This window comes from Pyxicephalus adspersus, chromosome 3 (genome assembly GCF_032062135.1).
Source record: "Pyxicephalus adspersus chromosome 3, UCB_Pads_2.0, whole genome shotgun sequence".
NCBI lineage: Eukaryota > Metazoa > Chordata > Amphibia > Anura > Pyxicephalidae > Pyxicephalus > Pyxicephalus adspersus.
In genome coordinates this window covers 139,516,654-139,544,153 of record NC_092860.1, presented here as the reverse complement: position 1 = coordinate 139,544,153, position 27,500 = coordinate 139,516,654, and the positions used below count along the sequence as shown (strand labels likewise).

General features: G+C 37.9%; 2 protein-coding genes across 15 annotated transcripts in view; one reads left to right on the top strand and one right to left on the bottom strand.

The window, feature by feature from the left end:
* ADD1 (adducin 1) overlaps positions 1 to 21,253 on the top strand; it is a 64,347-nt gene extending 43,094 nt beyond the window's left edge. For 2 of the 14 annotated variants that reach the window (XM_072406521.1, XM_072406519.1), the window contains exons 11-18: positions 2,731 to 2,832; positions 5,103 to 5,192; positions 5,274 to 5,291; positions 6,538 to 6,630; positions 7,342 to 7,498; positions 8,500 to 8,850; positions 9,593 to 9,685; positions 17,133 to 21,253. In XM_072406521.1, coding sequence (XP_072262622.1) covers positions 2,731 to 2,832; positions 5,103 to 5,192; positions 5,274 to 5,291; positions 6,538 to 6,630; positions 7,342 to 7,498; positions 8,500 to 8,850; positions 9,593 to 9,685; positions 17,133 to 17,530 — 1,302 coding nt within the window. In that variant the 3' untranslated portion in view covers positions 17,531 to 21,253. Of the gene's footprint in view, positions 1 to 2,730; positions 2,833 to 5,102; positions 5,193 to 5,273; positions 5,292 to 6,537; positions 6,631 to 7,341; positions 7,499 to 8,499; positions 8,851 to 9,592; positions 9,686 to 11,016; positions 11,052 to 17,132 lie in introns of those variants that run through there. The other 12 variants (XM_072406523.1, XM_072406520.1, XM_072406532.1 and 9 more) reach the window with 8 other exon arrangements.
* Positions 21,254 to 22,521: 1,268 nt separating this feature from the next.
* MFSD10 (major facilitator superfamily domain containing 10) overlaps positions 22,522 to 27,500 on the bottom strand; it is a 29,851-nt gene continuing 24,872 nt past the window's right edge. Inside the window, exons 11-12 of the mRNA XM_072406517.1 lie at positions 27,267 to 27,356; positions 22,522 to 26,795 (exon numbers count right to left, since the gene is read on the bottom strand). Coding sequence (XP_072262618.1) covers positions 26,659 to 26,795; positions 27,267 to 27,356 — 227 coding nt within the window. The 3' untranslated portion in view covers positions 22,522 to 26,658. The remainder of the gene's footprint in view (positions 26,796 to 27,266; positions 27,357 to 27,500) is intronic.

Here is a 27,500-nt window from a genome sequence, read left to right as displayed (position 1 = left end):
CGTTTTTTGGCTGTGTACCAATCATCACAAACTTGTTTTAATTGAGCAAAAAAAGAAACCCTCTGTTTTGCCGTCTGTGTTCCAATTGGGTATATTTCTACTCGCTTCTTGGCACAGCAGCTGCAAACAGGTTGCATTGGTTGCAACAGAAACCTGACAGCTTCTAACCCTTTAATACTCTATACATTGGAAATGCAGCCAAAACACCTTTCTTTTACCTACTTATTTTAAAATTTGCTTTAGTGGCAGATATGAAAAACCCATTACTGTGAATTCTGGCACACTTCTGATCCTGAATGTCTTTGATACTTTTTTAGTTTATATTCGGAATAAAAATAAGGTGTTGGGGCAGGTTCACACCTGCCTAGGACCCTGCACGACTCCCATGCAGCCAGTAACTTACCATTCAGCTGATGGCAGTGAATGGTACTAGTTCCCCACCATTGAGACTTCCCAGTAAAGTTTGGAACAGAAGTGTGTTCTTTCATGATTTTTTTCAGTGACAGATACATGAATGAACAAGTGCTGTACACACAGTACCCATTCTGCCTTATGAAGTTGATAGCTCTGCTCCCCTCTTTGGACATATTTAGCTGTCTCTCCTATTAATCATTCACGGATCTGCCATCAGGTATCCATGAACGACATCGGGCGACTGCAGGTCATTTGTCAGGTTCTCACACTACTGTTTGTTTTGGGTGATGGTTATTCAACAGGTGTATATAGCCTTGTCTTTGCTTTGATAGTTTGGAATAATACTTGATATAATACTTTAGTAGGACTTTGCTACACTTTTGGCCCTATCCAACCCAAATTCAGAAAATTGATTGATTGGTGTAATAAATCTTTGGAAGTGTTAAAATTAGTGTAAGACCACATTTTTTCCGACATACAGAGATCAGCAGTTGTATTTTACAATTCTGGTTAGATATAAGTGTAGATCTGCCCATGAAGCTGACTGTAGAATTATTAGCACCTACCTTTAAACCATCAGGTTGGGGTATATGTGATACAGAGATTTTACTAATCTGTTCTGACATACATTGACTGCTGCTGCTTTTTATTTCTGATTTTTTTTTCCTGAACTCCTGAATCCCTTCCATCTGCTCTTATTTATTTATTTTTCAAAGTGCCGAAGCAAATCCTTTTGACAATTTTTCAGTTGCTCTAATTTGGCTGTTTTTTTTTCCTGTGGAAGATGAAGTATCCCATGCTATTTTTGTAGCTTCTTTGTTTGATGTTTCTTTTCTATGCAAACTTTGGTGATGCCCACTCGCTAAACACAATCATGGTACAGGACCCTTTTGAATCACGGAGGTCCTGTGAGATAACGAGTTTCAGTATCTTCCAGGACCATCTGTGCAAAAGGGTCAGAATCCAGTGAGTGACTTTGTATTGTGTTCTGCAGCCCGATCATTTTTATGCTTCTCATTTTGTCCTATTTTTGTAATGAGGGGAAATGAATCAATGACATGCTTATAATGGATCACACTAGAACATAAGTAACTCATACCATTCCTTTAAGAACACTTGAGTTTGGATGAATGTCCTCAGCCCCCAAATCCTATCCTATTAATCTTACTCTAAACTATTTCAGAACAGTATTTCAAAGGTTTCTGGAGGTTCCTTTAGCAATGAGCACTTTGTGGCTCTCAGGTCAGTTTGTGACACCAATGATCTTCTTTAAGGTGGAGATTCTTCATACTGGCCAGCGATGTAAGAGGATTTCTTTCCACTGACTATGTACTATGAGCTGTGGATATAGTAATTATAGCAGGGGGCTCCCTAAGGACCTAAAAGTTAATTCACGGGTTCTGCCATGTTAAAAAGTCTTTACTAAGAAAGTCTTTCACTTGTATCTCCAAATCAAACAAATATGGCTGTTACTTAAAAATACTATACTATTTCTACACTGCCTATAACAAACATGATGTATTTTTCACACTTCAGAATACCTGACAACCTCTGTCTGCCTGATATCGCAGCATTGTTATTCTTTGTGGCACTTAAATTGCACATGCTTGCAAGTTGGCGTCTTCAACAGAGGCTAAAGAGGTGTCTTCATAGATTTAGAAGCTATAGAGATGGGCCCTTACAAGAATATTCCTACCTGTGTGCCTCTAAAATAGGTAAAGACGCTTTAAGAGATGTGAGCAAAGCTGCTTTTAGTATCCCACATGTGTCTGCTATAGACACATCTGCCTAGGTGGTCTGTAAGATGACATCTTAGTGATTGGGATCTGTTTTGGTAAATGTATATTTATTTGTTAAGTAAAGGTCTTCTCCACTAATTATCTCTTTTTTAAGCTCCAATTTAATAAGGATCCTGGTGTTGCAGATTTCTCATCCACTTCAAGTGTAAGATAGCTGTGTAGTCAGAAAGATGTTCATAATGTAAATGTCATTTTTCTCACAGCCGTTGGAGTACTTACTAGCAGGGTTTATTAGTAAAATGCAGGTTTGGCCCATGCTGGATTTGTGATGGGGGACCCACCCAGCGCCCAGGGACAAGAATATGAGCACTCACCCGGCACTCTCAGCCATCCAGCATAAATAACAGTTCATTCTGTTTCCTGTTTTGACAGTTCACTGGCAGTACAAGTTTCCAGTTGCAGCATATTCATTGGTTCATTTCCCTGGTAAACTTGTGAAATGCATGACTATATTGTATAAATGTGTCAGCGCTGTGAAAATTCTAATCTAACCGTATTATTGCTCTTCATCTTGCAGTGGACTAAAGAGGATGGGCTGAGAACTGCCACCTCTGCTGTCCCTAGTCTGTTTGTCCCACTGAACACAGATCCCAAGGAAGTCCAAGAAATGAGGAACAAGGTATATTATTTATAAAACCATTTTGTGGTGTATTACTGATATAGTTTACAAGGTAAATGTCTGTCTCAATTTATAAACTGTGCATAATCCTCCTTCCTGAAAGAGTACCTGCATTTAGTATTAAAGGGTCACTCTGGGCAACAAGCTAAATACACACCGATGTTAAAACATTTTGATGCACCCATTAATGAAATTACACATATTCTTGTGATCAGCTGCCATTGCTGTGCTAGCATAGATAGGGTTACAAGTCTGTAAAGCCCAAACAGCTGTATGTTCTTCATTCTACTAGTACTTCAACTGCTGTAATCCCAACGAATTGCCCCCTTTTTTCTGTCTTAATGCAGAAATCATCATGAGTAACCTCCATTTTTAAAGTGTGAGTCTTATTTATTGGTCGGTTTGTTTGTACCCTTTTATATAATCTTAACAAAAGGTCCTGTAATATTTTTGTGAAAATCACAAGTGAGTATAAACTAACTCATTATTCATCATTACTTTCCTTTCTGATCCATTCTCCTAGTTCTTCCACTGCTGTAATCCCAACAAATTACTCCATATTCCTACCAATTAGTTTACTCCTAGGTGCAAATCTGATGTCAGATTTTTATGAACAAATTTGTTAATGGATTTATGTAATAACATGGATTTACTGTTTAAATATTCTTCCCAGTACTAGCTACACCTTTTTAAATATACAATTTTGCTTGAAAAGGAAAATATCTATAGAATGATGCTTACCTTGCTCCATCTTCACATAAAGGTGATGTGAAGGCACATAAAGGCAACACAGGTGAAATCACTTGAAAAGACACTCGGGTCCATTCGAAGTGTCCATTCGAGTGTCTTCTCATTTGGGCTGCTCTGCCATTCCACAGGAGACTTTCTGTAAAGATGGTGACCTCATTTTTGGCTGGGTATCACAAGGGTAAGGTTCATTCTAATTATGTTTGGTGATCTGGCAAGGCCCAGAATAAGTGGTTCTTCCAAATTAGTGGAAAGTCTGCTTTAAAATTCTAAATAGATTAGCTTAAGGTTAGAACTAAATCGGCATCCTTTGCAATTTGTGTTTTTGGTAGTATGATTCAAAACTTCTTGTCAAGTCACCAGATCAGGAAGTTGGTAAAAGTCTTGGGCCAGACAACATGAACACTTTCTCCACTACAGCGAAAAATGTATAATTTTGTATCCATTGCATTTTAGGTTTTGGGTGATAGAAATGCTTGTAATGCCAATTATGTTTATTCAAGTGATTGTCACTTAAAAAAGTAAAAAGATTCAAAAAATAATAAAGAACATAATACTTACCCATGCGGTGGACAGTGACTCCAGTATTGGCTCTTTTAGAGTGCTACATCCACTGAATTATCGTCAACAACTGACGCATTTCCAAGTCCATTGAACTTCTGTTCCCCTATTGTGCTCTGGGTTGCTTTTCACGAGCCACCACACTACTACGAATGTCCCGTGTGTCAGGTGCTGAAGATGAGTTTGCATTGCTGTAAAAGCGGGTCAACTGCAGTTTTTTGTTTCATGTTGCATTTTTACATGTTTTGAACAGTTTGATGCAATGCAAATTTGATGCACTCAAATTTCAACATCCACACTTGGCTGCCTGAGCCCTAAAAAGTATATTCTCTAGAATAATAATATATATATTTATGACATAAGGATAGCATTAGGCACTGCACAACAAACTTTATAGATCTGATTGCCAGTCCATTCATTTTATTAAAAATAATCCTAAAATATTATTTGTACATTTCATATTTAATTCTCCCCTGATGCTCTGTAAAAGGTCATGTGGGGAGGTGCGGAGGAGCTGATCCAGTGCAGAATGTCTAGTTGGACACTGGAAAGTAGTCCGTTTTCCAAGCAAGTTTAAAAGCACATTGCACAGAAAATAGAAATAAAAAACAGTTATCATTTTACAATGCTGAATGTTTTTGTACCTTCACAAATTTTGTTGCCAAAGGGTAGATAAGCATGAGCGGGGTTGTAACAGCAATACACACACAGGACTAAGACATTGTATAATAGTATGTACAACATTGTAGGGGGTACATTAGCCATAAGCCTTCAAAAATGTTAAAAAAATAAATCTTAATATATGGTAAATTTTAGTTTTTCCCTTCTATGCTCCCAGTGCATTGTGGGAAAATGAGTCACCTGTAGGCATCCTTGCATCCTTTTTTTTATTGGAAGGTCTACTAGATAAAGTACAGCTCTGTCTTGTTATGGTGTACTTACTGTTCTGTTTTATATTCTAGATAAGAGAGCAAAATTTACAAGATATTAAAACGGCTGGCCCCCAGTCCCAGGTCCTGAGCGGAGTTGTGGTGGATCGGAGCATGGTGCAGGTCAGTGTCCAATACATTTGTCTGAAACAACTGTCATTTGCTTCTCCTTCCATTGCTCTAACAATATTCTTTAATTAACAGAAACTGTCAGTGCTCAAGGTAAGCTCAGAAAGTGGCTTCTTTACTTTGCAATCCCGCGTAGTTGATAATCGTAAACACAATTGGCTTTAGTGTGTGGTACAAGCATGGCAGTGACAGATGCTTCTGGTGCCATTGCTGATTGCCATGCATGCCAGTGCTTCCTAGTGACTTTCTCTTCTGGTGGACCTGAACTGTTTGGTGTTAAGTCTCCCGTGGTATTGGGGGGGATTAATACCATTTTCATGTTCAAGAAAATATAGATTTATGATACCATGAAGTACTTTTTTTTTTTTTTAATTAAAGAGGCCACCGTAAACTGATATATCTAGGGCATAAAAATCTGCCTAACCTGTATATCTCTTGGGATTCCAGTGGTTTCAACTCCCTCCTGGGTTCTTAACTAGAAAAAAAAAAAACTTTGAGGAGCCCTGAAACCTTTCTATAATTCCTGCGATAAATGAATCTGGGAACTCGGAAGCATAAGATTCTGCAAAAAATGTAATAAATTGGTGCCTGATTCAATCCACTGGTGTGTACCAAGACTGAAACTTAATTTGATGTTGAAACACAAACATTTTCTTGTACCTTGTGGTGAACAGATGTCCACACAAAGCTCTTTCACCTTGGCTGAAAAGGGAGCAGTGGCAGATATAAATATTACAAAAATTAGCATTTTGCAGCTAATTACTAATGTATTTTGTGCATTGTGCTATTGGTTTAATATTAAGATACCAATGGCAAATACACATCTTCATGGTGCTACTACTACATCTTCAAAGTGATTGTACCTAAACTACATCTCCCATCATAGTCATAACATTTATTTACATACACATGTCGTCTTCAAATTACTTGCATAGCTTTTGACATGACATGTATTGACAACTTATGATGATAATGTACAATGATGGCTTTGAGCTCAGTTAAAGTTTAGTCCTTGGTTTCATAGAAGCCAGGCTCCTAATTTGAGTTTTCTGCAGCTACACAATTCATCTGTTTTTATGTGTGTTTTATTCCTTGATTTTGTTTTGGAATAGTTTATTGTGTGTAGGCCTTACAAGTATATCTTGTAGTCTTGGGTGCAATCCTGTCTTTACATTCCTAATCGGTCATGTCATTTTAGTGTTGTCATTTGTATTCCATTTACGTTGCTGCATTTTACACGCATGTCCTGCCTTCCATTCCTTCCAAGCTGCATGGTCGTTTCATGTCCTTGATGTTTGTGAGGTCTGGTCTGCTGTGTTTACTCAATTTGCTGTTGCAGGATGCACCTCTATCAGACTGTTCCGAAACTCTTGATGGGTTCGATCTGTCAGAGCAGGCTTTTAGTCCAGCTAAAATCTACTCAGTTAGAAAGGTATATACTGAGAACATTTATTATTTTACCCAACAGATTTCTGTATGGTGGACTTACTATAAATGCGGTTTCCTATTTTTGATATTTCCTTTAGTTTTTGCTCAGGGTGTGATGTTATAAATGACAGACATGACTAGACCATCTTTTTAAACGTGTGTGCCGGTGTTTAAGTCGCACTCCTTTGTTTAAAGCGCAACGTCCATAAACGGCAGAGTAGCAGTAGCAAGCAAAAGTATTAATTGTTGTATATACAGGCCAAACAAGCAAGCTTGTAAATATATGTTAATGAGCATGAATAATTTTAGGGTACAGTAATAATGTATTAGGGTTGTGGAAACTGCCTTTCATGATTAGGTATTTTCCAGTTATTTTGTCACAGTTAGCCTTGCTTATCTAGTGGCATATGTTGTCAGTTGATGCATGTCAAGTTTTGACGTTTTTTACAGTTTTTTTCTATTGTTACACCTTGTTCATCTTGTAATTATAAGGAACTCTTTAGTTTGTTGGTGAATTCTTTGACTGGTAATTTCATAACAGCTCAATTGTAGAAATTGAGGAACAAACATGTATTATTAATTTATATTCCTCATGGATATGAGAATATTACACAGTACAGCTGTTGTGGTACTATGTCTGCTCTTCCTGGGGGTAATGTTTAACTTTTAGTAAAAAAAAAAAAAAAAAACTCTTTAATTTTTTTTTCTGTATCAGGGAGAACTCATTACTGCATCAAAAGCCATCATTGAAAAGGAGTATCAGCCTCACGTCATAGTCAGTACAGCTGGACCAAACCCTTTCAACAAACTGACAGACCGAGAGCTGGAAGAGTATCGAAAGGAAGTTGAACGTAAACAGAAGGATACTGCAGGTTTGTTTCTTCCTGCTTTTATGTAATGTGAATAGATAAATGTTTTTACCTGAGATTCACCTAGCATCTATGTACCCAACATTTACTTATCTTTTACTCATGCTTCATACATTTTTGTAATTGATTACAATAAGAAAATTTACATATTTTTTAATTGATTCTGTTGTGAAAATATTGAGTAAAATATGGATAAATCCCAGGTGAAAGCATTAATAATTGACCCCCAAGAATTTATTTTTTATAAAATAAAATGAACCTAAACTGGGAAAAAAACACCAGGAGGTAGTACCTTTTGAAAAAAAAAGACATGCAATATCTCTGTCAAAAAACTAACTCCTTGACTACTGGTGGCTTTTTGTTTGAACTCTAAACTAGTGGTCACAAACCCTTTGGACGTCTCAGATCATTTATTACACGAACTCCGGACTGCACATGCGTGGGGAGCCACGTGTCACTCAAAAATACTTCCCCCGGAGTGACGTCATGATGCCAGAACCCGCTCACCACCCAGAGCCTGCGATCGATATGGGAGACATGGTCTGTGGCTCTAGCCGGTGCGCCCCTCCAATGGGGTCCAACCACCGGTAGGCGACCACTTCTCAAAACTATACAGCGCATGTACTGTGTAATTTAGAGCTATGTGGCCTGTTGCCGCACACAGATCCAGCCGCTTGTGACTCCTACACACTTGTAGGGGGTTACATTAACCAATAAATGAACAGGATCACAGTCTTCACAGAAATCTGCCTAGTGTGCAGCAAATAAAGATCCTGGACCTGTCATCACTGCAGGGCAACTACACAGGGTAAGTATGGGGTGCATACTTCCTCGGCGCCCACCAACAAGTTTAGTTCCACATTAATTATTAAAGATACATATTTATTGCTCCAGTTTACTGTGAAATTTAATGAGTTCATTATTGTAACCAAAAGGTCCATTATAACTGTACCCTAAGATGTGAATTTGTTACTTACTTGCGTATGTTTCGTAATCCTACCAAGGTGGGTCACCCCCAATGACAGTGCAGAGCCTTCATGGGAACTCCAGTGAGTGTAAACTAGAAGAAAGTGAGAATGCAAAGTCTACAAGTATTCTAACAAATTTCATAAGAGTAGAAGAAACAGTAGGGGATGCCAAGTCTTGCCTAGTAGAAGACCAGGAAGAAGACATTAAGGTTTTCCAGAAAATTGAGCTATTACCAGTCATATATGTGTCTGCTGCAGGATCAGAGCTGACAACAGAGTTTGATTCATTGGAGAGTCCAAATAATCCAGATTCTCCTCACAGAGAATTCCACACTGCCGTCATACGTGCACTCAGCACCAGACCCATCCTCCTGGAGAGTGCATCAGGTATCTGCCGAGAGGCCTCCTCCTATACAAGGATTACCTTACCTAAAATCTGCTGCAGGAAAAATCATGGGCATATTAACCTTCACTAAATCTTTCCTCAAACTTTCCTTTCTAGATTTTAATGGTTAGGACCGATGTCTGGTTTTTATTGCTGCACTCTCTGTGGAGATCTATCCTCACCCGACATTTTTACTGGTGGTAGGCATTGTGATTTGACCTCATTATAGATAATGCAAGAAAAAGCTCACTGAGTTCTAATTTGCAATCTCCATCCAGATATTGATCATAGGTCTGCTGCAATTTTTTCTTCTGACTATCACAGATTCTAATTAAGTTTTCTGATTCTAGGTGGTGGCTAATTATTTCAAGCAAGCAATTAGTTCTCTTATAGTTGCTCTTTACAAATTGAACAATCTAAATTTCTGTTTTTCATGGACTACAAAAATGTAATTGAACCAAAAAGGAACATTTCTTTCCATTGCAGTGAAAGCTCATACCACAATACTTTTTTCTTCTCTATTAGTTGTAACAAGACATTAGTCAGACTGAGATTGCAAGTAGGTTTTAAAACACAAAATAGTTTTATTAAGATTGAAAAGCACCTATTGAGTATCTGTTTGCTTGCTTTATTGTATTAATTACTGAAGTTCACTGAATGGGCAATTAGTGTGTCACAGCAACACCCTATTTCCTTGGATAGCTTTGCGAGTTCAAAAACATACATTTATTTTGTCCCATCCAGATCAACCAGAAGATTTGGCAGAACATAAGGATATACTCCCAGACACCTCCTTAGCACGCACCCCTCCCAGCACACCAACCAAACAGGAAGAAGGTATGTTTTCTTTCTCATATGATATAACATAGATTGTATAAAAACAATATATAGTAACTGTGGTATATCATCGTTTGTTTCAAATCAATGTAAATAATTTCTGTGGCATTCAGACCATAGATACATAGTACATACATGTGTGTTTTTTTTTTGTTTTTTTTTTTTTTAAGGAGTCACGTCCACAGGCTTTGGGCTTATGTTGATTGACATTAGTTTAAGACCTTCAGAATTCATTAACCAATATATATGACCTGAAGCTGGCCACCTTTTAACCTGCTATGAGCAGGTTTTGCATTCCTATAGACTATATCTGCTTGAATTAAAGTCCCATAAACACAGGACTTTATGGTCCCGATCGTCGTGTTCATTCCTGTCCTGTCCAATCTTTTATTACATACATCCAGTTATCTGTTTCCACTCTGTGCAGTCATAAACACCTTTGCACCCTGTCCCAGGACATGATATTGCAGCCCAGACTTTTTTAAGCGTTTTATTTCTGCCTCTGCATCCCCCTCTTCCTGTCTTTATCAATAGAATTGGGGGAAGAGGCACTTCATGAAGACTACGGTGCCTTTTATTTAATATTATTTGTGCTCAAAAGCTAGGCTGATGTATACAAATAGAGCATCCAGAAACTGACTGTTTCTTTAAACCTATGCTTCACTTTAGCAGTAGACTTTTTTTTTTTAATGTTATTTATTTTTATATATTGAATGCATATTATTTGTTATATATTGGCCCCTCTGTGGTTCGCATTTAGTTGTATGAACTGTAGTGTTACCTATTACTTATTAGGGCATTATCTATTTTACAAGCTGTAAATTTTGTCCGCAACACTTCTTTTTTTTTTACACAACAACCTTGCATGTTGGGTTTTTTGCATGCCATTTGCATGTTGGTAACACAACTTATATTATGTTGTACGGTCGGAATGATTTTATGACCTGCTTTCATGTGATGAAATAAATTCTTTTATATAAAAATATACATTCTAAAAATATATTTAAAGTGTGAAAAAGCAAGAGTTGAAGTTGCTACAGGACATAAATATATATAAGTATAAGCATAGATTGAAAGCTGTAAAATAAAATGAATCTATCCATAGGTCAGCCCTGTTGTCCATCTACCTGAGCTGTCTGAGTATTGTCTGTGCTTCCTCTCCTACATACAATATCATATGTCTGAGTTATCTTCATTCAGATCCGCACCTCTTGCCTTTTATCATCCCTAGATTGTTGCCAGCTATTCATTTGACTTTAAAACAGCTTCAATGAATGCATTAGACCTTTTTTTTCTACTTGTGCTTTTTTTTTCTTGTGGCTGCCAAACAGGAGATGGATATGCTAAAGAGTACCTGTTACCATAGTAAGTATCATCTCATTCTTTGACCTAGTTTCTTTTCTTTCTTTCTTTTTTTTTTTTACTTTTCCTCCAATCCTTGTGTGCTTTGCTTCATTCTATCGCCCGTCCTTGTTTTTAATTTGATTATTTGTAAACAAGCCCCTTGTTTTAATACTAATTTTCCTAGTCATTGCACTCAATCATGATTGTGAGATCTTATTGGTTATAAAACAGCAAAGGTGGATTACAGCCATTGAATTAATGCAACTTACAAAATCATTAGCACAACAGGAAAGTGTATGCTAAGGGCAGAGTATGTGTGGGGTTAAATGTTATTTTGATTAGATTTCTGGCTTTGCTGTATGAACACCTTATTGCAGACTTGCATGTATGCTTGTTGAGCTGGTATCCAATGATATGGAGGATCATTTACACATTCAGTAGTATACATTTATATTGATGATCACGAGTCCTGTAATACTAATATACATAAATGGTCATCTTCATATGATGCTTGGCTAACCAGGAGATACCCAGAACTAGAATGCTGAATAAATGACCGACTGTTATCCCTTCTCTTGTGGCAGTTGTGCCACATTTAAGCTGCATGGAACAGCGTTCTCCCCAGGAATTGTTTTTTCAGCTGGGTGGGGGAAACCTGTAGCCGGGTGCTCAAGACATGAAAAATTTAGTGTGTTATTTATACTAAAAATTAGGTATAACGTCCCCTAGCACTGCTGGTCTGCTGCTAATTCAAACTGCTATCTTACTCCATACATAGCTGATGACAGCCCAGTGGTTACAGAAATGTGCTGGGTGGTGCGCCCGGCTAAAAGGAGCTGGGAAGAACTCTGTGGAATATTTTAGGTTCCATTCACGTCTGTTGCATTAGTGAGCACTGTGTAGCACATTGATGTACGTCTTATTAGGGAATCCCATTCATATGAATGGCTTGTCTTAAACACTGCACTGCAGAAAACAAAAACTTGCATGCACTGATTTTCTACGCAGCATGCAATACCAGGTGTTGCAATACATCTGCAAGTCGTGATGGGGTGTCATTAAGAATCCAAACATGACATGACACTGCAGTGCACTAACGTGTGTTACATTGAATACAGTGGTACTGATGAAAGTCTTTAAAGTATATTGCGGACCTTATCCTTTTAAATGAATGTGTTAGTGCTGCAAGCTTTAGTAAAGTTTAGTTCTGCCAGCAGTCTAAAGATCTATTCTAGTGGTTTTACACAAAACACAACAGTTCAGCACCCCTACACAGTGCTCCAATCAACTGGGACACCAAACTCTGATCAGAGCACCGTGTGGGATGTATCCAATTCAAATCTACAGCTTTCTGCTCAGACGAGGGACTTTAGCAAGGGCTGCAACGGTAATACATTAAAAAAAAGATTAAATTAGGAAATAGTCTGCCACACATTACCTTTAAAAGATATCTAAAATCAAGAAAAATCCAATATATTGCATCTTACCTTTCTTTAGATGTTATGGGTCCATTCAATTTAAATTTTCATGTCGAGTACAGATTACCACTAATCTTTGCCAGAAGTTGAATTCTTGTGAATTGAATTGGAATAATAAGAAACAATGGGATCTTCCTTTTAAGCGATCATTTGTAATTTTGCTAATTCCGCCATCACATTTAAAGGCTGCTAAACTGCACTATAATACAGTTTTGGGTTTGGGGTTTTAACTACACTATAAGCAGCTTGACTGCATGCATTTAATAGAAAGGTTGGTTCAATAGGACTTAAAAAAAAAAAAACAAATGATATGAGTGTTCTTTTAAGAAAAAGCAGTTTATTTTATGCTTCAGGAGCAAAGAATAGATAACCTAATCGAAGGCACAGTGTCTTTGGAAACAGGATTTAATGAGCAGACCTGTTAAGAAGGCTTATCCCAACCATTCCAGAACATTATAGTTTCCTGATAAATCATTAGACTATTGCTGTTACTATATGTACAAGTATGATTGTAATACAATAAAACAATAAAATGTTGCCAAGTTTTTTTTCATAGGGATATAGAAATGGCAACCCATGTTCTTCTCTTGCACAAGTCCCCTTTATAGTTTCAGGCCCTTAACTGTTTTAGGACAATTACCTGTAAACCATACTCTTTGATTATGTTCTTTTTATTGAGTAACACTTCACATACTTGGCTTCTAGATTATTTCCCCCACACACACCTTCTGTGTAAGAATGTTATGTGCATAGAAGTTCTTTCTAGTTTTGCAAAAGATTGCTTGCATGTATTTTAGAGAGCATTGCCAGAAGTCCCCTCGTTATCAGATTTGCCCCTAGATATACTTCTGCAGAGATCTGCGAATTTATAAGACCAAATTACAAATATGGAAGATTGTAATATAAATATGTTGGAAAAATAATATTGCTTGTGCTATAATATGGCTTGTACCAAGCCATACAGTAGTACGGTACACTTGCATATTATTTTAATCTCACATACTGTAAAGCCTTAAAGAAGCAAGTAAGTGCTATAACCACACATGTATCTGCATTTTCATATGCAGTGTTTATAAGGTGCCTGATACATTCTAATGATGACCAATATAAAATGTGTGAGTGACGGGTGCTATAACACCCCTGGCGGTATTCCCAAGTGTGGCTCGGGTGAATTTTATGTACCACAAATCGGTAACCACGAGCCACACTCACAGTAGCATTGTAAAGATCCTACTTGCTCCCCACAATCCCAGGAGATTTCATTGTAATCTGCTTTTAACACTTGTTCTCGGTAATAAAGTGAGATAAATCCAAACAATAAAAAATAAATAATTATTATAAATTAAAAAATAATATTGCACCCTTGTTTAGACAGATTTCAGGGTTTATTTGATAAAATGTTATTATCTTATTATTTTATATACTTATTATTTATAATTTTTTATTATATTATAATTTAAGTGTTTCAAACTTAATCATACCTGGGAATTGTACCTAATATTTACAGGCCTGCAATATTAAACAACAAATTTCCATGCACTGTACAATGTACTGCTTTTGACTTCAAAAATACTGACATAATCAGACCGCCAAGGTGGTTGAAAAGACATCCCACGGTAACTCTGTAGGTTAGAGCGGAAAGAACTTTTAAAAAGGAATAAAAAAGTTTTGCATCATGCTGCTTCTGCATAGCTTGTTATGCATGTTGTAGTTTACTAGTGAAACCCTACCTGCATACAAACTATTTTCTGGCCTCCGCTGCAAGAAACCTTCAGCATGGATTCTGTTGCAGCTCAATATCAATTATTTGAAAAAAAAAATGTTCACATAATTTCAGCTTACATTTTCTAATGATTCATATCCTTTTGGGGAGATTTCTTTCACCTATGTTCATACAATGGACATTGCCATTTAATAGTATGTAAAGACTAAAGAAGCTTAAAACCATCTGATCTTTCTAGCTACAAGTACTGTCAAGTAATTTGTTCTGAAAGATAACCAGAGTTGAGGTTCAGTCTCTTTACAAGCAGTTTATAAACATCTGACCCTCTTAGATGAGAGGGATGATGGACCACCAATATTCTGGTTTCACAATGCAAAAAGGTAAAGCACTGTAACTTTATTGCCTTTGATGCAAACTTTGAATATGAAGATCTCCACAATACCTTTAGCTACAAATGTGTATTAGGGCTATTTTTAATGTGCTTTTACTGATAGAATATGCAATTACCTCCATGTGCATAATCTAGACCAGGGGTGCCAAACTCAAATACACAGTGGGACAAAATTAAAAACTTAGACAAAGTCGTGAGCCAAATTTGAAACTGAAATAGCACTGTTACTACAATTCCCTGGCTCTATAAAACAGTCCAATGCGGGGCCACGCATAGGCAGAGAGGCCCCTGGTCCATAGACACGAGTGATGCTGGGAATTGTAGTAGTGATGCTATTTCAATGCAGTGTCGGGCCAGCTGCAATTCATATTTAGGATTCCTTTTGGAGCAATAAAAAAGTTGTTGCGGGCCAGTTTGACACCCCTGGTCTAGACACACATTCGCTTTGAGGTCCTGTTACCATTTTTAAAATCTAGTCGTATGATATTGCCCCCATATAGGTGGCCAGATTTTCTGGTAAAAAGGGTTTGGTTTTGAGAAATTTTTTAAATTCATACAAACTAAAATGTATAAGAAAAAAACAATGTGCAAGTATTCAGATTACCGCACCTTTATATTATTTTTGCATAATGTGGAGAGGCTGATTTAAGAAGAAATCGTACATAAGTTAATTTGCTAACAATTACTAATACCTTATTAGTAATCCTAAAATACATCTAAATGGTTTCCTTTACTGTACTTGATGTTTAACTGCTTTTTAACCAAAAAAAACTTTGGGAGAGAGGTTCCGCTTCCACTTTTTTTTTCCCCGCTCTGGATAAACTAAATAACTTATGAATGTATTACACACTTTAGATGCGTTACTACCGATATGCTTTAGGCTGGCTCTGGAGGCATATGCTGCACGGCTATCTGCTGATAAACAACGAAAACAATCCGATAAATTTACAAACATGTATGTAAAAGTTAAATGTTAGATGTTTTACTACAAAAAGATTATTATTATTATTACACAGTATTTAGCGCCAACATATTACGCAGCGCTTTACAAAGTTCATAGTCATGTCCCTCAAAGGGGCTCACAATCTAATGTTCTTATCATAGTCATATGCCTTTAATATAGTCTAGGGTCAATTTAGGGGGAAAGTCAATTAACCAAACTGCATGTTTTTGGAATGTGGAAGGAAGTTCCCAGAGGAAACCCACACAAACACAGGGAGAACCTTCAAACTCCATGCAGATAGTGTCCTGGGTGAGATTCAAACCTGAGACTAAGTGCTGACCACTGAGAAAAATATCTCCAATTTTCTTCATCCAGTATTTTATCCCAAGCACATTGAAGACCAGGTCCCAGGTCTCTAGTGCAGTTAACAGAACAGCATGGTCAAACACCAGCTTTCCAATCTGCAGCAAAGTAAAGGGGTCAGCCATTTGGTTTCCCCTCCTAAAAGAGCATGTTACAAGGATTACATTTGACAGGGACTATTTATACCAACTAAAAGCAAGGATGCAAGCACAATTTAAATATGTTTGCATTTGTTGAATGTGGCTCCAGTTTCCTACCTTCCTGAACATTGTTGTGTGAAGCAAATGAAGTATCTTGCTTCATGCCACTGAATGCCCTTTACAAATCCTTTACTAATACATGCCAAAGACATAAATCAGTCTTGTGGCAATTTCTGCATGTGATGCAGTAAAGCCTAAATTACCCAGGAGTTATTATAAATTACATTGTTGTTGTGAAATAGAATTTAGGTACTTCAAGATGTATTTAAAATTGCATTTTAATGGTGTTATGAAGAATATAAAAGGGCTTAAATATAATATAAAATTAGACTAAGGATGGATACATGTATTAAAAGTAAAAGCAACTGGAATTGTTTTGGGGGTTGCACTGGTATCCTGCACACAGCACATTTTATCTCCAGTTATCCCAATGAGAGCTTGTAGGACTGCACCATCTATGTGTGCTAGCCAGAGCTTACCAAACCAGAAATGTAGAAAGTAGAAAAAAGGTTTAAGAACTCCAGTCCTATAATGCATAAATAATCTTAGCCTCCTAATCTATCCTAAAACCTACACACGCCCAAGTGCTCACTTGCGTCTCCATGACATTATCTCCCCTGGCGTTTACATCCCTGGACCAGAAGTCTTTTCTAGGGATGGCTGAACCAGCTCAGTAACTTACCGTAGACTAGAATTGGACACCACACTTAACATGACGCATATAGTAAGTAAGCACTTGGATGGTTTGGTTTCTATGGTTAGGGAGCTGGAGAGTGCCCTATTCCTCAAACTTTGTTCAAAAAGTAAAACTTTTACATACATATTTGGAAATGCTTGGTATAGATCTTCTGTAAGTCTACTTTTGCAACCCATTAGAGCAATTCTAAAAGGAGCTATAAAACCAATGTTAGAAACCTATACAAGTGTGTAATAGCATTCAGAGGTGTCTGTCTTTTGTTTATAGACAACATTATTCATATTTGTTTTCTCTGACCTTTCATACAGAGTCTCATCAGGAGCCAACCTACAGAGATGACAGTGATGCTGCAACCTTCAAGCAGACTCTTCCAGACCTTACCCCAGATGAGCCATCTGAATCTCTTGGCTTTCCAGCAATGGACAAACCAAATGAAGGAGAAATTGTTTCTGCTGAGGAGGACCTTCCCAAAGTTAACACAGAAACTGTTCCTGAAGAACACAAAGAGCCTGAACCTCAGAACGTTGACTCTTCTCCTGCTGCCGCACCAGCTGCAGAGGAAGCAGCGGCGGCTCATGCAGAGGCTGAAAATGCACAGGCCGATGCTGCCAGCGATGAATCTCCCGGCAAATCCCCCTCCAAAAAGAAGAAAAAATTCCGCACTCCTTCCTTCCTGAAGAAAAGCAAGAAGAAGAGCGAGTCGTAGAAAGCTGCAGGAACACTGTCATGTTTCTAAGAGTTTCATTAACCACTAGAATGTACCTGATCTTATTGTTTGTCTCAATTATATAAAGGAATGCCAGAAGCTCCGTAAGCGATCCTGCTAGTCATAGTTTGATTGTGAAAGGTTAAACCAGGAAAAGTCACTTCCATGTAAGGTGCTAACCTGTGTGTTCAGCAGCCGATGACACAAACTGTTCACTTCAATTGGCTTTTCAGTTTTGATTGTACAGTCCAGCTGGATAGTTAAATGCACTCCAGATAGCTTGCGACTGCCTCTTTCTGTTAACACTCAGGCATGTCTCTTGTAAATAGCTGGCTTTTTGCTTTGCTCTGCGGGGGGAAAGGCATGTACACATCTGAGCTCAGCAACTTCCTTTAAATTGGTAAAACTTTATAACCTTGTGGCCTAACAGGCTTACCATCACCCCTACCTGTGTGTACTCCAAGCTGCTTTATACTCGGTCCCTTGCCTAACCAGCGCTTCAATGGGGGTACTCTCAGTTCTAGCTGATTAATCTAAGCAAGTAATTGGCTGTATGCTGGCGTCATTTGTGCTTCTTTTCACTAGGAACTGCTGCTGCTGCCTTAATGACATGGAATGATCACCCATACCACTGTATAACCTTGTAGTGGTCACATTCTTTTTACGATCACTAGAATGAATAGGAACTTGATATATTTGTAAATTCACTTCAGACTCACTCTCATGTATCCTGTATAACTGGATTTTCCTACCCTTCTCAGCGTGTCTGCTGTTTTGTTAATTTCTGTTGTGGGTCTAATGAAGATCCACAGTAGAATTGTCATCCTAAAAGTCTGCTGGAAAGTGAATAAATTGCTTAAAAAGTATTCCCAGCAGTAGTAAATAGCGGCACCACCTCTTTGCGACTATGTTTACTTTCCTCTCTTCCTAGTTGTCTTTCTTTTGACAGTTTAGACTTATAAGGGCGAAGGTACAAAATGGATCCTATGATGCTCACCTTGCAGCTTTAACCAAATTACGTACTTATACATTGCTTTGGGAAATATAACCGCTACTATAGGGAGACCACTGCAGACTATTGCTTAATAACCAAAAGCTCTATGCACATCTCAACACATTCAAACATTTCAGTTACATTGGCTGAAACTTGTATTGCATCCAATATTGAGTGACCTATTGCCCATGAAAGTAAAGGAAGCTATTCTGTGGGCTACATTAGGTGGAGACAATGCTGCCATGGGGGTACTGGCTGGCCTTGGCCAATGAAGGTAGAACTTTTCCACCTTTTTATCTTTTCCAGATTTTATTGGTGCATTTTTTTCCCCCGTGAAGTTGTGAATTTGCCCCAAACATTCTCAGGTGATGGAGGCTTTTAGCTAAAATCACAATGCCCAGTGTTGAGATTCTGCCAGGTAGTTCAGTACCAGACTCTTCAGTAACTACCCAAAAACAGCCGGGAGGCCACCGAAAAGTGCCAGGTGGTGCGCCCAGCTAAAAGGGGCTGGGGAAGACATTGGATAGACATATTTTTACAATACAAAATGTAAAAAGTATGTTATCCTTCCCATGAAAAGAGGCAATTGTTGGTCTGGCCTATAAATTTACTATACTAACACCACCGAGTCCAAAACTTTTCTACCATTGAACTAAGTTAGCCGATACCCATCCAGCCCACAGAATTGCTCCCTACAAATGGTAGGTACACCAATTATTTCTGCTGCTTTTCTACCTGTGATTTATATTTAAAGCAGAGTTAGTGTAATTAGCTTTGTACATCCACCACATTTTGGTTATAAATACCTGGAATGCTGTATGTGTTAATAGTGGTGATACTTCTTATCAAATTGAAGGGTTAATTACATTAAAGCAATCTCTTACCAGGAACCTGGTTATATCTGCACATAGTCTTCCATACCAAACTAAAAACGTTTTGTAAAAAGCTCCCCATAGGAAGAAGGTTTTGTTAACTTCTGAGGTCACCCAGATATCTGTGGTCAGTGGTAACATTTTCCCCTAAATCTATATAGGAAATGAACTGTGAATGAGAAGTATTACAGGGATCAATTTTACTTTTACATCTCAAGTACATTCTTTATATTGCACTCAGTTTCTTTAGAAATGCACTGTGCACCCCAATATATAAGCTTTGTTTTGCCATATTTGTTCATATTTTTTTTTTAACCTACTCGGCAAATTAAAAAAAAAAGCTGTTAGGTAATGGCAGTGAATTCTACACCATTTAAAATTTTGGAAAGGAAGGAGAATTCCATGAATCTCCATGCCAATAATCGAACTCTCCTATGTTTTAGGGAGGTCCCTGGTTGTAACAAATAGAATTACAGGTCTCATCTTTGCTGCCGATTTATGGCATGTCCGTGCAATGATGGTTGGCAGACAACATTTTTACCTGGGCAGATGGCTTCTATATACAGGAGCGAGTCAGTGGTGTCATGGAAATCCCCTTTAAATCCATATTTCTTGACAATAAACAACTCAACTCAAAGTGAATGACATTGTTTTATACCTATTATATGAAGGATGCAGCATTTTATAGAATGTCACTGCCTCAACCACATTTTTTAGACTTCACACAATGATTTGGAAGGAAATAGCCTTTTTTTGTATTTATATATGATTTAGCATACTTTATTATTATATGAGGAGATGATGTAATAAAGGTTGTTTTGGTTATTGCATTATCTTTGCAACTGTATTAACCCTGCATGTAGGTAATGCTTTTATAAACAGATGTATTTCTGAGTCACCATAACTCAAGTCCTACATTAGTTTTTTACAGGTTTTCTGCTCCTGTCTTGGTATACAGTAAAGGAAGACATTTCTGAGGGTAGACAACCACTTCAGCTAACAAATTACCCCAGACTTTTAATTTAGTGGCACATATGTCGCTTTTTAAAGTTCCCTCCTGGCTATTTTTTTTTTCCACATTGAAATGGCTCATCCACCTAGCACTTGTATTTCAATATCGCATGGGGGTCTGGGTTAACCACCTGTGAGACCATCATTGAAATCTTTCCACCTCCCTTGGTTTTGCTGTTTTTACTATGAAGACTCTGACCTCTATGTTGAATTATCTTATATTGTATAGAATACTGGATAGTACATAAAAAATAATAAAAACATAAAAATAAATACAAAGTTGTACATGGGGTGCAGTTACCTCATAATGGTTGTGCCATACAGGTAAAACTAGGACTGTAAAGAACCCCAATGTCAGATTCTTCAATAAAAGCAGCAGCCAGCACCCACCCGCCCCAAGAACCTATGCATGTTTTGTGTGGGCAGGCCTTAAAATTTGACCAGCCCCTCGGTATGTTTGGTACCAACAAAGTCACTATGGAATGGCGCAATGCCAATGTAATTGATAGGCTGCTTTACTAGACAAAAAAAATAGCTTCCTCCATTGTGTACTAAAGCAGGTAATCTGATGGAACATCCCACTATCCACTAAAGCCTCAGGCTTATTTTACTCTGCATTGAAATGTTGCCAGCTTCATATGATTCTAGTGTGAAAGCTTTTGTTTTATATTGGTTGACACATATCCTTATTTCCTTCTTTTGCAATGATTTGAATTCCAGGTCTTTGTATTGCAGTTTAGTATAGTAATGTACTGATACACATTTCAAAAGGGTCATGTATTTTATTTTTTTCCTCTTCTTTCCTTGTATTGTTATTTTACTCACAATAAAATTGTTTAAACTCTGGAGTGTCTTACGTTGGATTGTAATCTAAGTCTACAGACACGTCTACAATAATTGGTCCCACATAGGGGTAAGATGGTTTAAGGGCTCTTGGAACCATATGAAGTAGACAGTTTCCTGTTTTCTTGGGGATGTTAATGTAAGTTTTCTGTATTCCCACCCCTTTCATCATTTGGTCTGTTTTTGGGCATTCCAAAGGTAGGAGTTTGGATCCCTCAATGGGAAGGGATTTAAATGTTTTGCAAAGCTTTCAGAAAATCTCATTTATCCCCCCCCCCCCCCTCCTAGCTGGTGCTGTTTGCTGCCTGGGCTGCTCTACAATGTTGCTTGCCAATGAAGAGGACTTCCTCAATGTGCCTCTCAATAGATTCCACAGAAAGGATTTTACTGTATGTTTACAAAAATCTCTCTTCACTTTCTGGTGTGTAACAAACATGGCATATTGTAGAGTTCTCCAGAAAGCAAATTGGTGTTTCCTGCTCACATGTCCAAACCTTTGACTTGGGTTTAAGATCAAGGTCTCCAAGGCTTTGTACCCACTATTGGGTTGCAGCGATGCATAAGATGCACTGGGTGGCCATTAATTTCTATTGGAACACGAAGTGCACATTGCAATACATTGGCATGCTTTGCACTATAAAAGCACAACATGCACTATTTCTGTGTGACGTAGTGCACTGGGCTGCTGATTGCAAGGCGACAAGAATTTTGTGTTTTCATACAGGTGCCACACAGCTGTAGCGAGAGCAAAGCCTTTGGGCCATGCTGCTGTAGTCTGCAGCTTGGGGAAAGAAAAGCATGCAATGCATCAGTACTTTATTAACTAAAGTCACTTAAGCCTCCCCACCCTGACATTTTAGAGTGATTGGTTTGCCTAGGTGTGCTTGTCCATGCTTTTGTTTGAGATGAGTGGAGAGGTCTGGGCGTGTGTTGGCTTTCAGCAGATTTCTGATAAAAGTAAGCCACATGAACAAAACCGTATCATAGAGTTCTTTTGCCATGGTCCAAAAAGTATTTTGGTAGTTTTAGAAAATCCGAGTGCCTGCAAGTTATTTGGAGAAAAGAATGCATTCTAATAGGGCATACAGAGAAATTTGCAGAAAGCCCATGAATCTCTCTTTTGGTGGGTACTCAATGCAAACTTTTTGCTCTGCTTAATTTAGAACAAGGCCAAGGGTCTGCTTTGATGCAAACTGTTTCTCTTCTTTATAGCAGGGTTGTTTTTAAAACCTGACATTTTATTACACTTTGCATAAGAACAACACGAAACATACAGAAATAATCATTTATTTAAAACAAATGCAGGAAATGTAAAAATATGTAACAGTAATCTATAATTATCTGAACATGCATAAAAGTTTGCAAGTTTTCAGAGTACAAATACAAAATTGTAGATAATACCCCCTCCCTACTTATAAAAGGTACTGAAAAAGTGATGCCACCAATGTCGAAACATTAAAAAGGCTAAGCTGCCTTCATACTTTTGCTGAGAGCAGGCCACTTGTTCAGTGACTTCACCTTGGTATGAGGAGCCTTCACTATTGGCCTTTTCCAATCAGTTTGTGTTAGTTTTTTCTGCCAAATACCCTTGCACTGGGCTTTTACACTCCAAGTAGGAACTTACATGAGAACCAGTCCCCACTGCAAAACAGTAGAAATTAAGGAAAAAACAATCTCCCACCCATTTATATTTCAGTCCATCCAGTCCTTAGATATACAGTCCTAGGATAAAGCACTGAGTCAGTAGGTGAGTTAGTTACCCTCTACTTCAATAAAAAAAATGGTCAACTTCCTGTCTCCAGGTTGTGACAATGAAGAAGCAAGCAGAACTAAACTTATACTATTTGCTTTACTCCCTTCACATGTCGGCATGTCCTCTCTTAACATGTGCACTTCAGCATACCTAGCTGGACCCTTCACATTATTGTTACCCTTCTTTATAGGTGCCCCCATCCCTCATGTATAGGGGAAAACATAAAAAACTTGCTCTAGCTATGCCATGTGCATCATTCTCTTCCAGGTTAAATACCACTTAGTATCGTCACATTGCCTCTAGCGGCCCATTTTTTCTGCTTGAGCTAAGAATAAGCCTTAATACATGGAAAATATAGGTCTTGCTCCATTTAAAAAAAAAACTTCACATAGCATATCTGCATTGGGGCACAAACAACAATATCAATTCACCACTCTGTACACATATAGTGTACTCTTTTGTATCACTAACATCTCTATTATAAAGTGATGTTTAAGGCTCAGATTGCTGGATGATTTGTAAATGCTTTCTGTATACTACTCATCAGAGTGGCTTTTACAAGTTGGTCCTAGGTCTACAATCCATTCTTGCAGGCTAGCTCTGTAATTATTAATTTCAGTAAATGCCTTGTCTGACACTACTCACTGACCACCACTGGTACTAGTTCCCTCTTATCCGGGGCTCCTATTGTCCTTTGTAGACCGTTCTCTACTTTAGCACTCGGCAGCCCATTTTCCACCATCTGCTCTCCAATAACACATTGTACCGGTGCAGGTTATGGAAACATAAATAATGAATATCTCTCCAATAGCTGAGGTATTTCCTACACACTGCCTGTTTTGGAACAATCAAAGTGGCTGCAATCCAATATCCACATGGAGTGTGATCAAAATAAATATATATAAATGATATGTGCTCTAAGCTCTAGAATGCAACTGTTTGTTTTTATAGTAGGCAGTAAAACCATATAAACTATGGATATCACTTATATAGTACTATGGTGATGAGCTTAGAAAAAATAAAAAGCCAATTATGTCTTTGTCAAGTCTTTGGCAAAGATTATACTATCAGCAGGAATATTTTTTTCTGCGTACTGAGTAGCTGCAGCTTTTAGCAAAAAATCTAGCAAAAGATCAACTTGTGACACATTTAATGTTCCTAGCTGTTGTTGCCCTGTACTTTGTTCCGAAATTTGAATACCTACCCCATTAGTATATCCCATTTGTTCTTTGTCCCAACTGTCTAGTGGTCCAACTTTTCAATAACCATGTAAAAACAGCCGTGTGGTTACTGAAAAGTGCCAGGTGGTGAGCCCGGGTAAAAGGGGCGGAATTTTGATCTCATCTCCTTGCAATCAATTAAAACCCATCATTTTATGCCTTTCACTGCTTTACCATTAAAACATGAAAAAAGTCCCTTCATTAAATTTCTGTTATGGATAACTATCAATTGAACAACCCATCCTATTCTTAAACACATGACTCTGTATGGTGGAAGGCACACAAATAGCAAATAACTAGAACATTGTGCAATCACACAAGAATAAATATTCATCCATGTCAAGCTTACATCATACAGATCCATAACTTACCATTGGCCACAACTGAAGAAAACCCTAGTAGGGTTAAGACTTTATTTCTTGTCCCAAAAAAAAACACAACAGGATTTTAAAGTTAATCTTCTCTTTGGCAATTGGACCCCAACCCCCCGCCCCCTTTTCTCTAACCTTGGCACAAACACCCCATACAAAATCCTAAAACATGTTAAGCCAGTGTTTCTCAACTGGGGTTCAATGGAGCCATAGGGTTCCTTCAGAGATTACTAGGGGTTTCTTGAGCAATGAGTTTGTGCCTCTCAGGTTAGTTTAAGTGACACCAATCTGTAAATATGACATCTTCCTACTGATGGGTAAACTGATTGGAAGTAGCTTGTGTTTGGCCCTAAATCATACACATCCTTGTTGGGGGAAAAATGATATGCTTGCAATTTCGTTTAGAACAGCCTTCAATACAAAACATCCAAACAGCAGAAAATATATTCAAAAAAATTTCTAATACATTTGATCATCATCAGCAAACACTATTATATAAAACTTTCCATAGGAACAGTATATAAACAGTATGAAGTTATACCAATCAACCCGAACCCAGTCATACATTCTCTTCTGTTTATTCACTGGGTCTGCAGACAATATACTAAAGGAAAGTTCAAAGTAAGGCCAAGTATTCCTGTCTACATCATCCAATCAGATTCTCCCTTTTATTTTTCTTGTAGAGTGCAAAGAAGTGAAGGGAGAATCTGGTTCTACATGAAACAAGAACAATTCTTCATTACAACAGTCAAATAAATTAAACTTAACTGTCTTTGGTAAAAATCAGCATTACATTAAGATACATTCAAAGTATAGTGCAGTTTGTGCCATTGATTTAAATTCTGATCAGACTTGTATGATGTGTGTATGAACAATCAGTCCATCTATAATTATTACTTATCTGCTCTATTTACTTCCAGTACAGACAGACAGGCTGCTGGTGATTTTAAAATGTAAAACAGATCCTGTGTACTAGGCCTTAGTTAGGCTGGCCTTTTAACCACACAAGGTAGATTTCCAGAATCTGAATCCTTACATGGTATTATATTCTATATAATCATCAGATAATATGATGTAGCATTAGCCCTAATTATATCCCAGAATTCTGCTTATTCATGCACCTTACTTGACCCCCCAGAATTCTCGTCACAAGCCACAATTTTTGTAAGACTTAGGGAAGTAGAAATGGAGTGAATGAGATGGCCAGTGACACATGTGGCTGATGTGTGATAAAACACTATAGACTGATATATATTATCTGCCTCTGCTCTTACACATCAGAAGCCCCATCATGAGCCCTGTAATCTCTGAATGCAATAATGAGTGATTTGATGATAGGAAGTTCTCCTTTTTACTATCTTATGAACCGCTGCAAGGCTCAGAATCTGCACCATCATTGATGCTGTGTACAGCTGTCAGTGTGCAACTGACAGCTGTACACAGCAATCTGTAACTATCCATATACAGATCCTATTCACCATAGTATTCACCTGCATTTTAAAATTTAGCCCAATAAGATTTCTCTGGAGACTACTTGTCTTTATGATGGCTGTCTGAGGATTCCCCACTTGTATCACATGGCCAGATATGGCTTCCCCCCAAAAAAACTTGGCTACCTTCTTTAAAATACCACTTGCATGGCTGTTCTTCCACTGACCTGTAACAAGTACACAGATTTGGAAAGAACACACTGCTCCTGATTCAAAGATACAGACTACTAAGACATAAGAATCAGTATAACAGCCAGGTAACTTGCAATCATATGGAAAAAAAAATTCCAATTATTCATACAAACTATAAACCCAACCAATGTCCTGGGCAGCATCCATTTAAACTGTTATCCTGATACAGGCAAAAATGGTAAATAATTTAAGAATAATGCAGTAGAAAATAGTCAAGTCTGAGTTGTAACATCATCAGACCGAACATGGAATAAAATATTAAAAGAAATAGAAAGCATAAAATGTCTGTATTACAAAAGTGTAAAGCCATTGGTCCTCCTTACTGGCTCCTGCCACTCCTTTCTTCTAGTGTCACTCCTCTTTTTTTTGTGATGTCATCGTGTTACTCCGCCTTTTTGTGTGATGTCATCCTGTCCTCCTCCTTTCCGTGTGATGTCACTTTCCTCAAACACAGCAGCGGCACAAGGAAGGACACTGAACAGACTGTGAAGCAGAATTCGGCACCAGCCACCCAGTACACTGTATGGAAGACAAAGCTCAGATCAGAGACCAAATACTGGACATACAGAATAAAGTAATACTAAACTAAGAAACATTGCTATATCTTATTCTGCTGGAAATGCTGGTTTCCTAGCTGATGTGTTTAAAAAATAAAAGTCTGACTTTATTCAGACTTTTTTTCTTGTTTTTTTAATCTTATACATGAAGATAGTATAAAGTAAATTCCATTTTCTGTAAATCACATTATATGCATTTTAACGACAGGGTGCGGCGTATAGCATTAATGTATACAAATCAATGTTTGAGCACTAGGGACTGCGCAGGCCATTTCCTGATTTGTATTCTCAGTGAATTGTGTGTGATCTTGGACCGTTTCCAGCAATGACACGCCTTACACGTTACTGACATAACAAACAGCAGGGAATTATTCCGGACACACACGGCTTTGTCTTTAATTACAGCGGGATGATTAGATTAAAGAACACTCACAGGTGGCTGCTAAGACCGGTCCCACCGCCCTGGCGAGAGCGCCCAGACTGCGCAGAATGCCCATCACTGTGCCCTTCTGACTGGCCGATCCTACAGAGGACAACACAAGAGATACATTCATCACATGGAGTTTTGAAATACAAATACAATTATATTTCGAAAAGATAAAATGTACATGAGAAAAAGAGAATGAAATAAAAACAGACATTTACCATGATTTATGTAATGTGAATC